The sequence below is a fragment of the Amblyomma mixtum genome, unplaced genomic scaffold, assembly GCF_055824585.1.
Source record: "Amblyomma mixtum isolate Tamu unplaced genomic scaffold, ASM5582458v1 scaffold_61, whole genome shotgun sequence".
Lineage (NCBI taxonomy): Eukaryota > Metazoa > Arthropoda > Arachnida > Ixodida > Ixodidae > Amblyomma > Amblyomma mixtum.
Window position 1 is genome coordinate 74,884 of NW_028317758.1, and position 22,501 is coordinate 97,384.

General features: G+C 45.4%; 1 protein-coding gene across 4 annotated transcripts; it reads left to right on the top strand.

Annotated features, from left to right (window-relative positions):
- Positions 1-4,829: 4,829 nt before the first annotated feature.
- Positions 4,830-21,505, top strand: LOC149324347 (uncharacterized). 4 transcript variants are annotated; one of them, XR_016286863.1, is made up of 6 exons: positions 4,830-5,153; positions 6,754-6,835; positions 7,408-7,482; positions 11,731-11,861; positions 17,449-17,557; positions 21,435-21,505. XR_016286863.1 is itself a non-coding variant. In XM_089565604.1 (6 exons), the coding sequence occupies exons 1-6, from the start codon at positions 5,138-5,140 to the stop codon at positions 21,489-21,491; spliced, it is 465 nt and encodes a 154-aa protein (XP_089421730.1). In that variant the 5' UTR covers positions 4,830-5,137; the 3' UTR covers positions 21,492-21,505. The 4 variants fall into 4 exon arrangements, 3 of the variants coding, with proteins under 3 accessions (XP_089421730.1, XP_089421731.1, XP_089421732.1); XM_089565604.1 differs by having other exon boundaries at positions 21,440-21,505; XM_089565605.1 differs by having other exon boundaries at positions 6,757-6,835; positions 21,440-21,505.
- Positions 21,506-22,501: the final 996 nt, after the last annotated feature.

A 22,501-nucleotide genomic window follows, 5' to 3' on the forward strand; every position in this document is an offset into this window, starting at 1 on the left:
CTTGGGCAGGGCATGCAATGCGAAGGCAAGATAACCGCTGGTCCTTAAGGGTAACGGAGTGGATTCCAAGAGAAGGCAGACGTAGCAGGGGACGGCAGAGAGTTGGGTGGGCGAATGAGATTAAGAAGTTTTCGGGGATACAGTGGCCGCAACTGGCAAAGGACAGGGTTAATTGGAGAGACATGGGAGAGGCATTTGCCCTGCAGTGGGCACAGTCAGGCTGATGATAATAATGATGCAGAAGATAGACAACGAAGGAAGATGTTTTCTCGACCAATATTTCTCGTTTAATGTTGGCAAATCAACTTTGGATATTAATATCCTAAAGCCAAAAATTCTAATTCGCTAGGATGCACATCTGGAACGTTCAGGCCAAAGTAGCATAGTGTGGTAAATAGTTTACATAAGTAAATAATTCTTGAGGTTTACAGTTTTTATTCTTTAGAACTCACCTGGACAATATAATGAAGCAGCGCGCACACCTTGGGTCCAAGAAGTTGACTCTAGAGGCGCCAATGATTTACGAAGTCCGATTTTAGTTTGGTTTATTGGCTTATTGCGGTTTAATGTCCCAAAGCGACTCCGGCTATGAGGGACGCTGCAGTGAAGGGCTCCGGAAATTTCGCCCGCGTGGGCTTCTTTCACGTGCACGGACATCCCACAGAACACGGGCCTCTAGAATTTCGCCTCCATCGAAATTCAGCCGCCGCGGCCGGGATCGAACCCGCGCCTTTCGGGTCAGCAGTCGTGCGCCGTAACCACTGAGCCACTGCGGCGGGGCATTCTGATTTTAGTGCGCAAACACTACCAACTCCGAGCAAAATCGTCAATTGTTTCATGATGATGATGATGTCCTCATGCTTAACGGCACATACCCACTGCGGGGGATTGGCCAGGATGCATAGCCGTTTTTTATTCCGTTGACGTTCGGTCCAGCGGAACTGCCCCATCTTTGTCGTCCTCTGCGTAGCAAAAATCCGTGCATTCGTACAGACTACAGAGCAGTAAAAATTCCCTGTTAATTGCTTCCTTTCGCTATTTAGTATAAAATAACACGACCATTTGTGCGAATAGAACTTTTTCGAAGTTGAATCGAATAAACGTGGTTTCATTTCGGTATCCCGATCAAAACGCACGACAGAATTTTTTGTCGCGTATCTGTCGCGCGACAAAATTTTGTGTCGCGCGACAAGCTCTCTTGTAGTGCATTGTGTCGTGCGACAGGGGCTCGTGTCGTGGGTTCTTTCTCGCGACAAAAGTGTTTGTAGTGGGTTCTGTCGCACGACAGTCATCATTCCTGTATTTTGTAGTGTGCAGAAGGTGCCTGTCGCAGGATTTGTCGCGCGACAGGTTTCTGTCGTAGGTGCTGTCGTGCTTCAGGGAGAGTCGTGCCGCGCGACAGGGCCTGCGTGCCTCGACAGAGTTGCCTGTCGCGGGTTCAGTCGCGCGACACTACAGCCTGTCGAGGTATCTGTCTTGCGACAGATACCTGTCGTGGGTCTGTCTTGCGACAGATACCTGTCGTGGGTTCTGTCTTGGGACAAATATCTGTCGTGGGTTCTGTCTTGGGACAAATATCTGTCGAGGCAAGTGTCGTGTTAGAGGTTGCAGTCGATGGTAATTGTGGTTTTCTACAGAAATCTCGAATTTCTGTAGCGCCATCGTGGGATAGTGATAGGCGGACATTCACCAATTTCGTGTTAAATCGCTTGCACTTTGGCGAGCCACGAAGACGATGCGACTTGCTTTGATCGATTGGCGACGATCATCGAGGGAATTAAATGAAGTGTTAATTCACAAACGCGACTCGAGTTTGCAACTCGCTTCCCTACCTAGCTACCGGCCGCACGAAAATTGGCGGGGATGAGAGGCGCCGCTCGCAATCAATCTTCCCTTCAGTTCGCACATGACAGTGTGAACGAAAGAAGACCTTGCTCAAGAGAAAGCATATGCACCAGCGAGAATGCTAGCGGTGCCTGTGAATGAGGCAGTGCTTGCGGTAGTGGCATGCTGCGAGCCACGCGAGCGTCTTCATTCCATCCGGCGCGAGCATGACGAATAGCGCTACTGAAGGTCAGTGTACTCGTGGCTGCTGTGACCTGTGCGTCTCGCAACATACTGTACCCACTACCACATGCGGAGAAAAGGCTAAGGTCACATATACGCTTCGCTTAAGGTCACGTAATGAGAGTAACCTGATGGCGAAAAAGCTGGAAGATTACTCGCAGTAATCGTCCTGCTATCACAAAGGCAGCATGTATGTTACGCACGCATGACCTGTTGCCTGTATAAATGATCAAGGCGACTCCCATATCAAGTTTCCACGTTTCAGCTTTTAGCCGCGCATGCTGCAAGATCATCATACAATATGAAAAAAATATATATATATTCTTACGTACGACTTCGTTCATTGCTTCCATTGAAAATTTCATGACAGTGACACAACCATCTCGCTAAATATAGAGAACAGCGTACGAATCCTAAGGCCCAGTACAGCCTTGAGCGTGTCTGAACACGGACGCCTAGAAAGGGCGCGCGCGTGGACCGTTGCGTCGCGCCTGCGCTGTAATTTCCCGGAGGAGCAAGAACCCGAATATTTGCCAGTCGACGTGGCGTTACCCCGCGACGCCAAGGATTGGGTGGCGAGTTCTGCGACATGAAGTCGCGCCGCAAGAATTCGGTCAGTGAGTGACTTCCCCATGAGGATGTATTAGTTCGGGGCTCCCCCTCCGTGACCAAGGGGCTTAATTAACTCGCGCGAACTCTGTGACTCCCTACTGTAAACGTGCGTTTAATGTCCATTCACACTCGCAATAGCAAAGGCCATGCGGCCAGCAGTCGCTTGCGATCGGGCAGCAGCTCCACGACACTTCCTCACACCTACAAGAGTGACCTGCAGCTCGCCTGCTCGTTTGATTCTCACGTGAAATGAGAAGTATTGGGACTGACGTCAGTCGATCGCGCGCTTTGGTTCAGTCTCCTGCGCCCTCGCGCCTCGTCCTCTAGAGTGTTCTGGTCCCTCACGCTCGGTCCACTAAAGTGTTCTGGTCCCTCGCTATTAACAGTGTGCTACGACAACCTGAGCGAAGAGTAGAATGTCGGGGCGGTTTTGACGTGCGCCACTGCCATGCAAGCGTAAGGGCGCTCTTCTCGGGACCGGCCTGCCAGCCTGGAAGCCGGCGTCAGAAAAATTCACTGGTATTGTTTGTTCACGTCCATTTACTAAGCTCTGGGATAGAGTATCGTTAGCCAATATCGAGTTGCTGGTAGAAGCGATAACAGCAAAACAAATTTTCTCCCACAGCCGCTTCTGCTGCCCATTGCAGCTCGCCTGGCTTCTGCTAGCTCTGCTCCTGAAGGGGTCGCGGAAACCGAGCTTATTTCACTATGACGCGGGGCTCACAGTAAAACGGTGGCGAGGGTAGCACCTCAGTGCTAGCCAGTTCCGAATCGCACTCAGCTTAGGCGTCGATGTGCAATCGGCTAAGCTTAGCGACGACAAGGGTAGCTAGAGAGCAGCGCGCAGTTCGTCGGCCGGCGCGCCCGTGGGCGGCGTCGTTGCCGAAAGCTCGGCTCGCTCAATGATTGGCTCAGTAGCTCGCGAACTGAGCAGGCAAGGCTGGAAAATCGAGCAGCGAGCGTCTGTCCTGCGACTGAGCGAGACTTTATTCTCACGTTTGCATGCAGCATAGGTGAACACATTTAGCACACATATATGCATCGAATATCTGCTGCCTTACAGCGTTTATTAAGCTCGTCCTCGACGTCACCGCTAGCGCGGAAACCGCGCATATCTTTATTTCACTACGAGACATGGTTCACAGTACAACGTACAGTGAAGAGAGTAGCACCTCAGCGCTAGCCAGTTCGAAAGCACTCTCAGCTCTGGCACCTGCCAGGCTTAGCGACGAATACGACATCCAGGGAGCAGTGCAAACTTGTCGCCCGGCGCGCTCGCGGGCAGTGTCATTTCTGAAAGCTCAGCTCCCGCAATGCTCAGCAGCCAGCGACTTGGGCTCGCAAGGCTGGAAAACTGAGCAGCTAGCGGCTGGACTGCGACTGAGGCCACGTTTGCAGCACAGGTAAACAACTTTTAGCTCACATATACGCTTGGGATACCGGCTTCGTTGCGGCCACCTTAAGGTGATTCTTACGCTCGTCATCGAGGCCATCGTCACCGCTCGTGACGCACTGGCTGAGAACTACAATTCGAGTGCGTGCTAAAACAAGCTGCTCGTATTTCGCGGAACAATCTGAACTCGAAAACACAGTTGCTTCTATCGGCTTCCATGTGGGCTCTAGCTCAATTGTGAAAGTACACGCGAGCAAGACGCAGCGAGTGCGAGCCGCTGTTGCATATCAGCTAAAGTGTGACGCAACTATCGGCGTAGTTTCGCAAAGCAGTTGATATCAAAGTTATCCGCTTGTACGGGTCACAGTTAAGCCCTTAGTTTCGTGTAAATCTCCGTCGAGCATGCCCGCGTCAGTCAAAGTAATTCATCGCAGCTGCTCTCAGTCCTACCGCTCACGTCCAACATATCCTTGATATGCACCAGCTTGAGGTACGGTGCATTTCTTTGCCCGTTTTGTCGCAATTAACAGATTTTAGCTGGCAGCAAACGAAATTTCATTCCGTCAACAGCGTCGTCTGCGCCGTCGTCTGCTCCGTCGTCTGCTAGAACATCCGGGGCACCCTGGGTGATGGGATCACAGGATCGCAGCTTCTACAAAAGTATTTAAAAGCGCTTTAGTGTTCGCACTTAATAAAAAAATAGATTTAGAAAAATTGAATTATTTTTCTTCTGAACATAACTTAAATATTAGTAGTAAAAAAGCGCATTTGAGTTGCAGTTTTTCAACGACGCAAAAACAAGGGCAAAGCCGCTGGCGCCGGCGCCATGTCAGTGCGTGCGTTGCCTCACGTTTTGTGTTATTTGGATTTTCATGGCATTGTTTGAGTGCTTGTGCGGCGGACATGTGTGAAGAACAGAAGTGTGTTTTGGAAGCCAACGACGAGTATTACGCCCAGTCAACATCGGTGAGTTTGGACGGGCAAAGCCATGAAGAAAGGCAGCGCTACGACGTCTTGTCATCTGGAAAGGCAATGAAGACGACGGCGCGGTTTTACTAAGCCTGGATGAGCTGCATGATTGGTGAGTACCGTCACCGCTTCTCTATTACTGATCTGTATTCACACGCGTTGTTAGTGTGCGGCTATATAGGGATGGCAGCGGAGGCAGTCTGCGTGCGGTTGCCTCAGCTATAATGCGTTGCCTGAAAAGAAACGGACGGCAATTTCCTCGCTGGCGTCCCAGAACCCTCCTCGCAGCGCCGCCCGTCCTCCTCCTGTTTTTCTCCATTCTCCTCTTTTTTTCTTTCACGGCTGTTGCGCTCTTCGGTCTATTCCTCCGGCGAGTCTGCCTCCGCGCACCGCCGCCGCGAATCTGCGCGTCTTCTGGACCGCGGCCTGGTCAGCGCGCCTCTCAATGTGCTGACGCATGAACACGTAGGTGGTGGCGGAAACGTTTATTGCCAATGATGTAAATCGTAGGGGCGCCTGGTTTGCCGCAAAAGTTTGCATGATGACGAGAATTGGTCTGGGTATCGGGCATGCAGCAGTATTGGGTATTAGAGCAGTCCGGGTTTGTAGTTGTCGCCAATGTGCAGCCTGCGCTATGGTGAGGGACGGAGCGGGGGGTGTGTATTCCCTTCGTTTGTCTCGGTAATACGAGAGAATATCACGGAAGAAGACCAGGTAGTGCGCGAGCCGGCCGCCCTAGAAGCTCGCCAGGAGCAGAACAGCTGTGAAAGAAAATACGAGCAGAATCGCAATCCTTTAATGTCTCATACTGTCGTGAGCAGGGAATGCTAGCAAGTGCGTTCGAGTTCCGGCGAAGAAAAAAAAAACTTTATTGAGACTGGGAATCGAACCAGGGCGTTTGGCACTTCAAAGGTAGTCGCTGCCATTGCGCAACGAACACGGTTTGAGCAAGAGTAAAGGCAGATCTAGTGAGCGCGCGGGTTTCGTGAGTGAAATAAAACAAATGAAAAAATTGCGAGTATGAAAAGAAACAAAAATATAAGAAATTAGATCATAAAACACGAAACATATTAGAGAAAAGGCACATCTAGTGAACGCACGGGTTTCGTGAGTGAAAGAAAACAAATAAAAAAATGCAAATATGAAAAGAAACAAAATAATAAAGAAATTAAACTATAAAACATGAAAAATATTAAAGAACACAGACCGCGTGGTCCAGAAAACGCGCAGATTCGCGGCGGCGGTGCGCGGAGGCAGACTCGCCGGAGGAATAGACCGAAGAGCGCAACAGCCGTGAAAGAAAAAAAGAGAACGGAGAAAAACAGGAGGAGGAGGGGCGGCGCTGCGAGGAGGGTTCTGGGACGCCAGTGAGGAAATTGCCATTATTTTGAAGACAGTGATCGCATGTGGAAGGCTGGCGCATATGTACTAGTCATTTGTAAACTTTTTATCTGTGCTTCCCCATTGGAACAGAATTTGGCAATATTATGTCAGTTAGGTCGTTCTTGTGTCTTCCCTGAACTGTAGGCGTCCATGCTTCCTCTCCTTCAGGGCACTGAACTGTTGGGGATGCGACTGCACACTTATTTGGGATTTCAAGCTTTTTGCTGTATGCCTCGCTTATGCGGCCCGCTTTCAGGTCGTTCGCAATTGGTGATGGTTTGTTATTCATTTTCACTTTCTCTTATTTATTCTTGGTTGACTGCCGGCAGCAGTTCTCCGCGCTCGGAACTGTTCCCAGGCACGGAACCCTACCCACAGACCTCCCTGCACCTCACTCACCAGTGTTCTTCGGTATTTTTTTTTTGCTCTTGCCCCTACTTGCATTACCACTCGACAAATGTTTTGCTGTTTTTATTTGTGTGGAATTTGTTAAATGCACTACTAATTTTCGTATCATGCTCAGTTGTGACGTGAGATATCGGGCTCCTTGGTATTGAATGCATGTCTTTTGCATTTTCTCTTCTCATTTATGCAAGGTAAACTGGTCGACTGGGTGCTATGTTCAATTTAAGAATACATTAGACGCTGGTGCAAGGCACCCCTAATAGTAATTAACTAAAGCCTGCGCATGCTATATTCGAATAGTTGGGCTCTTTTCATCATGCATAAGAATAAAGCGGTATTCCAGCCAGCTCATCTTTCAATGTGGTTATGACAGTCATGTAAATGTACTCAAATAATGTGTATGGGTGTTTCACATACAATCTCCTTATTTATTTTGTCATGGGCCACCTCATTGCTTTTTGTGTTCCTATATTAATACCTCATTTTAGTTTCTGAAGCAGTCGACAGTTTGTTTTGTCGTCATTCATGACATTGTCACTGGCACTGACAGCTGTTGGTCGGGACGTATTTATCTGCAGTTGCCAGCTGCCAGCATCTGTTGGGCCATGCGTGCTTCCTGCCTTCAGCTGTGCCATCCCTCCAAGCCATTCATGGTAATTATCTTTTTCAGTTACGCATACCTTACCTGCCTGTTTTGAAAAATATTTTCAACATAGGCTCACTGCTGTGTTTAAAAATGCATGCAGAACTCTACATGCACTTTACAGCAGTACCTCAGCTTATTACACGAACTGCAAATTTGTACGAAATATAGCCGCTCATGTAGCTCTTGACACTGCGCTGTTATTATAAAGTTGAGCCTGCTTCAGGTGCAGTGACTATTCCACACCTGTTGCCTTTTATGCATGTGTGTCCTCTAAAAGGGCCAAAATGTTCGTTTATCTTTTAAAAACGTTGTGCTGTACAATAATACTTTAATGGTATTTCTTGCTTGTACACTGAAATGTCAGTCAGTAAAGTAACATTGTATGATGACACCAAATCTTGCGTGGCATAGCATCCTTGCAGCGTACTTGGCAAGCTCCTGTCAGCGCAGATGTATTGCTGGTTTATTGCTGTGGCATGTGGTTATACTGTACAGTTTGTACCTCTACGTTCTTGAAAGTATCCTTGAAAAATTTAAAATTGGTTTTTGAGCCAAGGAAGTGACAGGGTAACTGTCTCACATCTTGATACGCACCTGAACAATGATGCAAGGGAAGGGATAAAGGAGGGAGTTAAAGAAGAAAAGAGGTGCCGTAGCAGAGGGCTGCAGAATAATTTTGGCCACCTGGGGATCTTTATCCTGCACTGACATCAAACAGCATGCAGTTTAGCCTCTGTTCACTTGGGCCTGCATAAAAAAAAAACGAGCAGACCTTCTTAGAACTAACATTTCATTGCACCAGCTACTTTGTAGTTTTGACTGCAGTGACCTGAAATCAACGGTTGTTTACTTTGCACAACCCACATACCCTGAACAAGATGTGATGATGCTAGACGAGGTGACCCTCTCTGCATAGCAGCAGGTTGGTTCAGGAAATGCGAAGACTCATGGAGAACCGCTCAGTTATATTTGATTTCATGTTATTGTAGTATTAATGGTGAGTTGTAGTATAAGTGATGAATTCTTGCAAATGATTGAGGACATCAATACTCAGTGTGAAAATGAGAGCTAAATCAATACTTAATAATCAGGAAAGAGGCCTTTTTATGAAATGCAGTAAGGTACTGGAAGTCGAAACAGAATACACCTCGGCCAGGTCATGCACAGATATAGAGCATTTGAAAGAAATGGTTGGGAGAATAAGAAAGGGGTTTATTGCCTTAGGCATGCACTCAGAAGTTACGAGCACCTTGCAGTATGCTCAAAAAGAAATTTTAAACTGCTTTGCCTTTGCTAAGCTGTCGGGAAAAGTGGGGTACTTTACAAAGGGCTTAAAATTGAGAACAGTGCGGTGAACCACTCAGGAAAATCATAGGGTTAATGATAAGAGATTGGGAGAGAACTGAGTTGGTTGGAAATAAATGCGAATTAAAATCTGAGCGGGAATCATAAATGGACATAGGCAGGACATACATTTTTTAAAGAAGCTGGCTATCCTTTTGGATAGTGGAGCGGTTACTCACAGCAGGAAATTGTGCTCTCCTTGCTTTCATTTTATGGACATATGCTTTGTGTCTTACATCTCTTGGCCTGCCATAGGCAGCATATGCTCATAATAAATTTTTACCTGTCTAATTATGTGGCACAGGGAGAATTGAACTATATAACCTCATCAATGCACACCCTCTCTGAAGTGAACTTTGTCAGCCCCGTCAGTCACCACATTGATGCATGTCACCCCAAATGGGAGCCGTCATGGTGGCTGAGTGGTTATTGTGCTTGGCTGCTGACCCGGAAGAGGCAGGTTCGATTCCAGCCAGTTTTGATTCCAGCTGTACTAGTCTCATTTCAATGGAGACGAAATGCTAGAGGCCCAGGTACCGTGTGATGTCAGCACACCTAAAGAATTTTCCAGTCCTCTACAATAGCGCCCTGTATAGCCTGCGCCCCTTTGTGGCATTAAACCCTTTAAAACCAAGTAAAGTAATGGATACATCATTTCCAAAAATTGTTTAAATTTATTATTTTCTAAACGTTAACAATTTTCTGCACCTGTTTTCCTTCGTCTTTCCCTCTTATTTCCTCCCTCATGCTGAGTAACAGGTCAGTGATTTTAAGTAAATATTTTGTTCATTTCATTAGCAAAGTTTCTCTGTCTCTCTCTATTGCTTTGCTTTTTGTATCTGCAGTATAGTATTATGCAGAAATATGTCAAGATTAGATCCAAGAGATATGACCTAGATTTTAAGTTCTATAGTCAACCACACATTACTTATTACGCTATCAAGGCTTTTTTTTGGCATGTGCTACCTGGTACAGAACTGATGTGGCCTACAGCGGTAAATATTGTTTGAATGTGCATAAATTGAATAGGAAGGCAAATTTCCCATTTGAGTATGTAAATAGATTGGGCAATCATGTGCTCACAAAGCTCATAAACTTTTCTGTTTCCAAAACTTTCTGTAAAAGGCACTGACTCACTGAAATACACTACAGTTACTTTTGCCTAATCCTGATATTATTTACTGAAGATTGGTTTGAGGGAAAGTCCACTGAGCTCGAATGAGTGCACGGCAGCTTGTCTTTGTCCAAAGTATTTGGAGAATAATGAATTTTGTTACCTGGCAGAGATAAAGCAAGGATGGCAGTGTTTTGTAATGTCCACAGGGCATTCTTCCAAAGCCCAGTATGCATGTAATTCCTTCATTTTGTGCAACATAAAATGTCTTCCCTTTACACTCATGGTTGAAACAAAATGCTATTTGAATACTTCACCACTCAAAAAATGAAGGCCATTGTGCTGCTCTACAAAATATCAGGCTGCAGCGGTTGTTGCGAGGCAAATTCACCAGGTTGTCATCATCATCAGTCTAACACCCAATGCAGGGCAGAGGCCTCTCCCATGTCTCTCCAATTAACCCTGTCCTTCGCCAGTTGTGGCCACCGTATCCCCACAAACTTCTTAATCTCATCCGCCCGCCTAACTTTCTGCTGCCCCCTGCTACGTTTGCCTTCTCTTGGAATCCACTCTATCACTCTTAAGGACCACTGGTTATCTTGCCTTTGCATTACATCTCCTGCCCAAGCCCATTTCTTCCAAATAACCCACGTTTTTTTCACACCTATTTGTCAGGCTCCGCGTTTTTTTTCTCACCTATTCGTCAAGCTGCAAGCCACTTGCACGCTCTACAAACCTATTTAAAGTACATTATCCAGCATTGTTGGCATGGAGTGTGTAGTGCTAAAACAAAAAATAATACAATAGCTGATGATCTGCTAGAGCAACAGAATTCCAAGAGTTTGAGAATGGCAGTGGGAGAACTAGCAAGGCGGGATAGCGAAATTCGACAAGCAGTGGACAGGGATCCTGCAACTTGTAGAGGACAGGCAAATTGGAGACTTGTGGAAGGGGCTGTAGTCTTGAGTGCGCCTAGCCGGCCTTGTGATGCATTGTATAGGGCCCTTTGTTTTTGAGTAAAACTGGTTTCTCCTGATTGTTGCATTCCAGAAAGATTCATCAAGATTGGGTTAAACCCAAGTTTCGCGTGCAAATGTGCCTGTAAGAAAGTGTAGATTGATAATGCATGAAGCTAAAGAACCACTGGAGAGTAGTGGATACGTCTCGTATTTCTTCGTAGCTATATTGTTTAAACAGTGCTGGCTATTTTAATTCCTTTTTAATGCTTATTGCTTGTCGAGTTGCATAAAATTTTAGGATAAATTGAAAACTGCAGGTAGGTTTAATTACAATAATTATACCCGTATTTCTGAAGCTCTGTTCGAAGAGAGGAACACAATTTGTGTGCATGCTTTGAATTTGATTATTTTCACACTGCAAAATGGAGGACAGGTCTGCTGTGAGAGTTTTTTTGCAATGAAGCGAGAGCAAGTGGTGCGGAATGCTTGTTACTGTGTCGCCCTGCCAATATTTCTAGAACCCCTGGGACCACTGAGCTTGTGAGTATCTATGACTCAAAAGGTCGGAGCTGATTGCCCATTCCGTGGTTGTCTGTATTAACCGGTGCAAGGCCAAGGGCTCATAGCTAACAAGCATATGACACCATAGAACTAGATGCAGTCAGGCTGGGACTGTGCAGTATGTCAGTGTTAACGAGGTCGTGATAAACGAGGTTTACTCTGTGAAGCTAGTGTGAAATAATAATTGTTCTTATGGAAAATATCGTTTTTTCTTAGTCATTGCAGCAATACAAGCATATCAAATCTGATATCTCTCACTCATCCCTCTATGTTTCAGTTTCAAGGGACCAAGAGTTGCGTGGAAGTCGTGCAAGCCACAAAGTTGCGTGCGGCTTGAGCCAGCAATCAGGAGCAGGCTGGGAATTTGCGAATTGCCAGTTGTATTCGCTCAGTCAAGCAGGCTTTACTGTAAGTACAGTGTTTTCGCCATAGCATTTCTTTGAAAAGTACGCATTGAGCTTGAATAGGACAAGCTGTCGGTCTAGTTGGTCTGATCCTTTGTGGTTGACAGAGCTTAGAAACACAGACTGGGGTCAGAAAGAAAAAATATGAGGGCACAGGTGCTGACTACAGATTTATTCCAGAATCACCGAAACACTGCATATATAACCAAAACACAGGCGCCAACAGGTGGCAATTTTATGCACTCGTGGCAACAATAAGTGATATGGCCAATAGTGGGAAAACAACACAAACTAGAAACAGAAACCAAGACTATAGAGCAGGGAAGGATGAAACCATAGCAAGGTTAAAGGAATAGTGTTAAGCAAGTCATTTTTAAGACCACCAGCACGTGAAACAGTGGAACCGTTTGACCAAAATTTTCAAGTACTGGTCTGATAACACGGAACTAAAACACTACACGCAAACACAGATCAAGGGCAGTGAAATAAAAGTAAAATGGCAAGAAAAAACATGCCGTGAAAAGAAAATGGTGATTGGGCAAGCAAACAAGAATTGGTCTACAAAGGTGAAGTGAGCTAAAAAACTGAAAGAATAAAAGGGGAATAAATGCACATGAGCAACAAAGGTGAAGCCAAGAATTAGCATGGCTACAGGAGGAAGATGAGCTACTGTAAAAACAAGAGATAAAATATCAAAATATGAAATTCAATTAGTATTAAAGATAAAAGCAAACAAAAACGCGAAAATAGAGGAGTTGGCAGAAAAGTCAAGGCATGCAAGATGTTTTTAAAACCAGGGCTAGGTCAAACATCCTGAAGAAAGGCAATCTTTTTTTCTGAGGGTGTTCTTGCCCATTAATCCTCGAGCCTCAAAATCCCGGCGGCTCCCACCAGTTCGTCATGTCGGCTTATTCTGGTGCTTTTTTAACACAATGGCACTTTTTCGAACATGGGTGGCATGGCTTTTTTCGGTCACAGTTTTGGCAATGGACTTGCAGATTTAGGACGTGCTTGTAGGCCAGTTGGTTGGAAATCGTTAGAAAAACCGCAAAACAGAATGGGACAAAGGCAGGCAAAACACAAGGCGGTACGACAACTGAACATTTATTGAAGAAATGAGTGCTCATATGGATCAGTTGCGCATGTAATCTGCAAACAATCATTGCAAAAACAACCTAGGGAGGGAAACAAATTCCAATTCTTTCTGAAAAATGGACACAGAAGGCGTGCTATCCCACCTATCTGGCTTCGACCTCAGGATGGCAACAGCCTTGAGAATTTCTTTCCAACTGGCCCTTTATTCATCCAATAATAACGTGCAGTTCAGTTTAGGTTAACAGTCTTTACAACTGGGACAGTGGACAGGCAGGCAAGGTCGTCCGGGCCTACCCAAGGAATGCTAATACTCTTGCAAGGGAGTGTTTCACCATCTACCAATTTGGCCGGTATAAAATCGACCACAGCTGAGAGGAATCGTGTACACCACCCCCATTGCACATGGCATGAGGCATTCAAAAAGTACCGCCAACGGGCATGTTGTACGAGATTCCCCTCAGCTGTGGCCAGTTTTATATCGTCCAAAGTGGTAGATGTTTACACATTTGTTTGCAAGAGTATGCGTGTTCCTTGAGTAGACCCGGAGGCATTTGCCGTCCCACTCACTGTCTCATTGTAGACTGCTATCCCAAACTGAACTGCACACAGATTATTGGATGAAGAAAGAAGCAGTTGGAAAGAAATTGTCGAGGCTGTTGGCATCTTGAGGTCAGAGCCAGATAAGTGTGTCAGCACGCCTACTGTGTTCATTTTTCAAGAAAATTAGCGTTTCTGTGTGTTTCCCCCGGTTGTTTTTGTTTCGTTTTTGAGCAGGTGATTGTCATATTTGCTCAGCTCTATGGTTGCCATTGAATTTTTTTGCCTCTTTACGATTGTTTGCAGATTACACACGTGACTTGTCTGTATAAGCACTGCTGTTCAATAAATTTTCAGTTGTCAGTACGGCCTTGTGTTGTCACCTGCCTCTGTGTGATAGTTTTGTGGTTTTGCTCTTTCCGACTGGCAGATTCCCGAGAAATGTACCCGATAAATCAATCTTATGCTCCCTTATCCTTTCATTGATGCCAATGTATACCTTGCCGCAAGACAAAAGGATTGATTAAATGCCTTCCGCGCATGGCGCTAAGGGTTTTCTGTGCTGCGTGGTGCAGCGTCTTTTTTTTTCATTAAGGATTCCGCAACTGCAATAGGTGCTAGGGGGTCAGAGAAGGCAATGTCTACTCCTGCTTTCTCTCCGATTTTCTTAAGGTTCTGTGAAATTTACCTTTAGAAAATTCGAGAGATAGAGTAGATGCTTTTTTGCTGCCGCCCCCCCCCCCCCCAATCACCTATCACACCTCTCTAGGATCGTCAATGAAAAAAAAAAACAGGCTGCACTGCATTGCACAGAAACCCTTAGTGGCATGCACAAGAAGTGCTTTCTCAATCCCTTTTTCTTGCTGCAAGGTATACATTGGCATCAATGGAAGGCTAAGAGAGCATTACACTGATTTATCGGGTACATCTCTTAGGTACCTGCAAGTCCACTGCTGATAATGGGACGCAAAAAAGCCATGCTGCCCAAAGTTCGAGAAAGCCACTGTGTTAATAGAGCCCCGTAATAAGCTGACGCAATGCAATGGTGGAAGCCGCAGAGATTTTCAGGCTCCGGGGTGAATGTAAAGAACACGCTTGGTTTCACTCGGAGGATTGCCTTTCTTTGTGGACGTACTTGATCTAGCCCTGGTTCTACATGTGTGTTACATGCCTTGCCTCTTCTGCCAACTTCCCTCTTTTGGTGTTTTTCCTTGATTTTTGCCTTCATACTGGTTATTGAATTTCACTTTTTTATATTTTATCTCTCGGCTTCACTGTACGTCATCTTCCACTTTTAACCATCTTAATTGTTGGCTTCACCTTTGTGGCTCATGCGCGTTTTTATTCCCCTTTTATCCTTTTAATTTTTAGCACACTTCACCTTCGCTTGTTGCTTAATTCTCGTTTGCTTACCCAATCGCCATTTTGCTTCTATTGCGTGTTTTTTCTTGCCATTTCTCCTTCATTTTTTTTTTCACTGCGCTTGGTCTGTGTTTGTGTATAAGGTTTTTTAGTTCCATTTTATCAGACCAGTTCTTAAATATTCTTTCGGTCAAACCTATCCACTGTTGGCAGTCTTTTAAAAATGACTTGCTTATAAATTTTTCTCTCACCTTGTTCTGGTTTTATCCTCTGCTGTGTCCTCTGGTTTTTGCTTCTAGCTTTTGTTGTTTTTCCACTACTTCTCATACCACTTCTTGTTACCACGAGTGCATAAATCGCTGCGTGTTGGTGCCTGTGGTGTGGGTATTTATGCAGTATGTCGGCAGTTCTGGGAAAAGTTTTAAGTTCAGTGCCTGTGCCATCATCTTTTTTGTTTCTGTCCCTTGTCTGTATGTCTGAGTGCTGTCAACCACAATCGGTGCATTGAGCTGACTGCTCTGCAGCTACCCATGTGTATGCAATGAAGTGGCTTCAAGAATAATGTACACAAAAAAATTGATTGCTTAAAATTTCTGGCATGTTTTTTAGGAAAACATTTGCATTTAAAGGGCTAAGAGTGCTCTGAAAATCTAAAAATTATGTGCTTCTTGGGGCCTTTCCTCAAATTTCACATCACCTTGTAGCGTGATGCAAGACGTTCAAGTTGTTACCCACAGTTTACTTTTTTGTTGCCCACTTATTGGCTGCCACCTTCTTTGGGAGGCAGTGTCATGGGGTTTGGGAGACAATCTGATTCCTGTGTGTTGGCTGAAGCTGTCTAAGCTTTTGGATGTGGGGAGCAGGTTCACGGTGCCAACTTTTGGCTGTAACTACAGTTTGGCCATGACTGTTAGTCCTTTTCTGTGATGCAGTGTCATTTATGTAATGCATAATTTGATGATGAAGCAGTCTCGGGGGTTGCGGTGCTCAGCTGTTGACTTCAAAGACACAGGATCGATCCTGGCCGCGGCAGTCGCATTCTGATGGAGACAAAATGCTGGAAGCTTGTGTACTGTGCGATGTCAGTGCACGTGAAAGAACCCCATGTGGATGAAATTATCAGAGCCCTTCACTATGGCATCCCTCATAGCCTGAGTCACTTGGGACATTAAACCCCATAAATCCAAACCCATTTTGGTACTTCTCAGCTTCGCCGCTGGCCTCTGCAGGCCAGCGAAACCTCCCACAAGTTGACGAACGGCAGTTTTTACACCATTCGTAAATGCCTTCATAGACGCTACATCATTGGTGGCAAAGGTTGCCAGATGTGCAAGCGTTTCCGGTAGTTTTTCTCTGTTGCTTTCGTCAGGCAGCTTGCAAAAGATGTTTTACTAGGCTAATAAACGGTGAGGTTCATTGTGTTCTTAAGGTGGTGCAGCGTGATAAAACAGACACTTAATAGCCATGCCATGCTTTTTTGTAGCCAAAGGCAATTTTTCGCCTTATTCTCATCATCATTTGCCTTTCATGCTTCCTCGAGGGACGGCAGTTGGAAGAAGGTCTCTAGAGCAGCTCCTTGTCTGAAGAAATGCCGAGTGGCATTCTTCAATCCTAACTGCCCATCAAATGGAAGAGCAGTTGTTTTCTCCACTCCACAGAGTGGAGACGGAGTATCGAGTTGAGGCGCACTTCTGAATTCGGCGGTTAGCCTTTCATAGGCAGCAGATATGCGCAATAAACTTTATTTGCTGTTAATCTTCCAGTTAAACACCAAATCCTCCTCATTCCTCATCAGTGCACACACTGTGTAAGGAACTTTGTCACTCCATTTGTCACCACTTTGATGTATGCCATCCCTAATTCAGGGGCTGTATAATTTTTGAAATTTTGTTGAAATTGCTTGAAAACCTTTGCAATTTCCTGCACCTCTCTTTTTCCCCCAAGTCCCAAACCTACGCAGAGTGCAAGTGGGTTTTTAAACTCCAGCTAAATTTTGTTATTCATCAAAGGGCTTTTCTCTCTACTGCTTTGCTGGGTGTATCTGAAGTATAATATTATGCACCAGTGTGTGAAGCTTTGCTCCCAGAGCTATTAGCCCGAGGTAGTAATTTTAGAGCATTGCGTTGCGTTCTCAGCCTGGTTGCGTTTTGAGCTTGAGTTGTGCTGATTCCACGGATAGAACCCAAGTTGGCAGCCTCCAATGCAGCAGTGTATCCCAGTAGTTGCCATGGGAGCCGAGGTGGTTAGATAATGGAATAAAATAATAGCAGGTGGCAGTGTGATGCTCGAGCACCACAGCTCGAAACTAAACTATATCGATCAGTATATGTATATCTGTCTGGCAGGCATTAAAGTCTGGCTGCTTAGTCACGACATTCCTGTAAAATTAGTGGGTGAACCGTTTGGCATGAATGTACCAGATGGTGTCATACGATTCAGCCTGTCGTGCAGCATAAACTTACTAGTTAAGTTAGAGCCTTTCTTGCAGCACGGATTCGAACTGACAACCTATGTTAGGTGTATTAATGCTCATTATTCGATCTGCTCATTTTTTATATTCAACCACACTAACATTACTTATTACCCCATCTGTGCAGATTCCTTCTGGCACTATTTGAAGCTGAAGGGTTCCTCGGCTGAGGATCTCCAAAAGTACCACAAGAAGGTGACGCGCTACCTGGCACAGAAGTGCTGTGGCCTGCGGCGGTAAATATCTGTTCAAGCCAATAGTCTCTTGTTATATGCATGAATAGATTGGGTAAGCTCATGTGCTTACAAAACTCGTAACTTGACTGTATTTCCTAACTGTCTGTATGGTACACTTAGGCACTGGAATAACCTGCAAATCGCACTGGAATTTGCCTACTATAGTGAGATACTGCTTTACCCAAGTTCTGCTTAAGGATAGTCTGCTACTGAGATGACGCACAGGAGATTATATTTATGAACCAGACTGTTAACAGCACTTATGGACCACATTAGCAGACTGTTCTGAGACCGCACGCAGCCAGGCTTTTCAGCGTGGAAGAGGCGGCTTTAGACAAGGCAGGCGAGCGCTCTGTTCCTGCACATTAAGTAGATGTCGGATGAATCTCGAAAAAATATGAACGACGCGCCAGGAATATGACTACTACAACCCTTGGGAGATGTGCAGTGCACAGTATACGGCCATGCCAGCGACATGTCTTTCTGTTCAAACTTTCTCTAAAACCGCTGTCACTACGCAGAAGCAGGTAGCAGTATCTGTACTAAGAATCTCTTAGTGAAGCAGCGCAACGGCACAAGGCCAAGGGAAGAAGGGGACAAAAACAGCGCTGAACTGACAACAAATGTTTATTCCGGATGCTAACAGCATATATATACTCTTTTGCACCTTAGAAAAAACAAAGAAACAGAGCGCAGCAGAAAGTATCAATCCCAGTCATTATGCGCATGCAGCTGTATCGCGTGTACATCGATCATTTGAAATCAGGAAGTTGTGCTCTTTCACAGAGATGGCAACGGAAGGAGTGCTGATACAATTCGCACCCAGCTTCATGATCTCAGATGCCTCAATAATCTCTCGTGTAAGCTTATCCTTGTGTTTGGTAACAACTTGGCTATTTTTGAATTCTGGGTAACATGAACAGTCACGACAGTGAGTACCTATGTGGCGGGCCGCGTTCTTGACATTGTTTGCGTGCTCTTTAAGTCTTTCATTAAGACACCGGCCAGTTTGGCCGATGTATGACCCACCACACTTCAACGGGACTGAGTACACCACGTTGTCTTGGCATGGCACATACTTCATCCTGTGGTTTTTCTTGCAATTATGACCAGATTCCGATCTTTTATCCGGGCGATTAACTCTCGCACACAAGCCACTCAGTCTGACAGGAGCCGAAAAAACATCTACTCCTGCCTTTTTGCCTATTCTCTTCAAATTGTGGGACACAACATGAACATAAGGTATTACTGCCAGATTTTTTTGCTTGGAATGGGGGACAGCTTTGCCCTCCTTCAGCTTTTTCAATATCCCTTCTGCTACTGATGCCAGAATATGAAGGGGGTATTTTTCGTCTGTTAGCCTATCAACCTGATTGGAGAAACTAAATTCAAACTTGTGTGGGCAGGATTTTTGCATGACATTTTGAAAGCATGACGCCACAATGCCTTTTAACAAGCTTCGAATGGGCTGAGCTGTATGGAAGTAAGGGCTTTTTACCCCTAGGATCAAATGCCCAGCATACATGGAAATCAGTAAAATATAAGGTCAGATCAAGGAACTTAATGCGATCATTCACAGCCACTTCATGCGTAATTTCCAGCGGCGAAAGCACTTCACAGAATATCGCGCACAGGTCATTCACTTCCGCAGCGAAGCTAGCCGGGTCACAATCTAGTAAAATTAGGTAATCATCTACATATCGGAACACTCTTGCAACTGTTGAGCTCATGAGTGATTGTTCGAGTGCCCAGTCAAGCTTAGCAAGGAACATGTCACTTAGCAATGGAGCGATGCAAGATCCTATGCAGATCCCATTCTTTTGAATAAAAACAGTTCAAAAGAATGGGATCTGCATAGGATCTTGCATCGCTCCATTGCTAAGTGACATGTTCCTTGCTAAGCTTGACAGGGCACTCGAACAATCACTCATGAGCTCAACAGTTGCAAGAGTGTTCCGATATGTAGATGATTACCTAATTTTACTAGATTGTGACCCGGCTAGCTTCGCTGCGGAAGTGAATGACCTGTGCGCGATATTCTGTGAAGTGCTTTCGCCGCTGGAAATTATGCATGAAGTGGCTGTGAATGATCGCATTAAGTTCCTTGATCTGACCTTATATTTTACTGATTTCCATGTATGCTGGGCATTTGATCCTAGGGGTAAAAAGCCCTTACTTCCATACAGCTCAGCCCATACCGAAGCTTGTTAAAAGAGGCATTGTGGCGTCATGCTTTCAAAATGCCATGCAAAAATCCTGCCCACACAAGTTAGAATTTAGTTTCTCCAATCAGGTTGATAGGCTAACAGACGCAAAATACCCCTTCATATTCTGGCATCAGTAGCAGAAGGGATATTGAAAAAGCTGAAGGAGGGCAAAGCTGTCCCCCATTCCAAGCAAAAAAATCTGGCAGTAATACCTTATGTTCATGTTGTGTCCCACAATTTGAAGAGAATAGGCAAAAAGGCTGGAGTAGATGTTGTTTTTTCAGCTCCTGTCAGACTGAGTGGCTTGTGTGCGAGAGTTAATCGCCCGGATAAAAGATCGGAATCTGGTCATAATTGCAAGAAAAACCACAGGATGAAGTATGTGCCATGCCAAGACAACGTGGTGTACTCAGTCCGGTTGAAGTGTGGTGGGTCATACATCGGCCAAACTGGCCGGTGTCTTAATGAAAGACTTAAAGAGCACGCAAACAATGTCAAGAACGTGGCCCGCCACATAGGTACTCACTGTCGTGACTGTTCATGTTACCCAGAATTCAAAAACAGCCAAGTTGTTACCAAACACAAGGATAAGCTTACACGAGAGATTATTGAGGCATCTGAGATCATGAAGCTGGGTGTGAATTGTATCAGCACTCCTTCCGTTGCCATCTCGGTGAAAGAGCACAACTTTCTGATTTCAAATGATCGATGTACACGCGATACAGCTGCATGCGCACAATGACTGGGATTGATACTTTCTGCTGCTCTCTGTTTCTTTGTTTTTTCTAAGGTGCAAAAGAGTATATATATGCTGTTAGCATCCGGAATAAACATTTGTTGTCAGTTCAGCGCTGTTTGTCCCCTTCTTCCCTTGGCCTTGTGCCGTTGCGCTGCTTCACTAAGATATGTCAGACCAACTCGCCCACCAGTTCATGTTGTACTAAGAATTCGTATCTTAAAGGAAAAAAGAAAGCGCAATGTCCACCTTTGGCACGATTTCTGCAGTGATGTGCGTTCTGCCGGCTGACAGTACACCGCTTGCTTGGTGTTGTAGGCCTAACATGTGCTTTACTCAAGGTGTAGCGAGAAGCGCGTTTGAACTAGCCACCAGCGATCACAGAAATGTCTACTCTTTTTACCGCCTCTACAATAACTTTATGGTGGTATGAACGTGTAGTTTTTATTCCCGCAACGTCTTCGTAAGTGAAGCGCGCGGAAAAACGGGCCAGGCGGACCGCCTCGCACTGATAGATGCGGGTTGCATGCACGGACTCATTCTGAGCCGTTGGCAGAACAGTCATTACAGGCCATGATGCACTTGGTCACACGTTGCATGCACGTATGCATCTTGATTTCTATCTGGAAACAGCTTGGTTGACGTCACTTCTGTCAGTAAAGTGCTCTGCATGCCAATGTCTCTCCCATTCCGGACGGTTCCCGCCAGCCATCGTATGAAGCGGCGTGTGCATATTCTTCAGTTGTATAATTGAGGCTTTAATGCATTATTCCTATGGGTTTACGTCGGGCCCGTGCCAATTTGATGTTAAATGTGGATCGTTGCATGAAAGGGGAATGCATAATCAAGATTCCACTGTATGACTTTTGTAACATTTGCATGCATTTGTTGTGTATGCATACTATATATATCACTGTTCTTTTTCTTCACCTAGGACAGTCTGAACAAGAGACCTGCTGAAGAAAAATTCTGTATATATGTAAATAAATAGTCGATTTGCTCCAAGTGAGGTGTTTTTATACCTGGCTGTACTGCAGGAATGCATCGAATGTTCAGTCAGACTGCTGCTCTGTAGCTGCATATTAATTGACAAATAAAGCGTACTTGGTAATGACTACAGGAATACAACACACTACACAAATGCACTACAGAAGGCAGACTACAGAGATACGACACTACAGAATTACGTCACTACAGAAGACAGACTACAGAAATACTACACTACAGAAAGACTACAGAAATACTACACTACAGAAGACAGACTACAGAAATACTACACTACAGAAGACAGACTACAGAAGTACGACACTACAGACTACAGAGGACAGACTACAGAAATACTACATGCCCAAAATACGACAGACTACAGAAGTTTTCTGTCGTAAATTCCTGTAGTGCGTTTTGACTGGGTACGAATCGAATACGAACAGTGTAGCTAAAATCCGCGTAGAATATTAATCGGATATTCCTATAAAAATTGCCTTCTTTGAGCGAATGTCTGTACAAACCGAATATTCATGCAAACAAGCGAAACGTTCGCGGCGGGGCTATCATAAGTTGAGTTAACGGTGTACCGCTCGAAGGATGCCACAGAGATCTCCACTATGAGGCGCGTAGCATGAACTCAGCATATTGGACGCCATTAGCATACCGTTCCCTGTATTACCCTTACCAGAGTACTGAAAGCCTGCGCGCCGCCAGCGCGCATGCGCAGATCGCCTTAAGGGGGCAGCAGCACGCTAGCCTGTCGCAATGAGAATAGCGCGTGCACATTGGCGCATGACGGCCTCCTTGTACGCCAGTTACGGTTACGGGTACACGGTACACGGTGTACTAAAGGAGTCTATTTACGCTAAACCCCCATGTCATGCTAATCGGGGAATTACCTTTTGCTACTGACGATGGCGAACAAACTGTAGCGGCCCATGTCAGCTGGTGAGAGGGACGGGAGTAATGATCCGTGAGCTCCGATATGAGGCACGAAGGCAGAGTTTGCTCAAC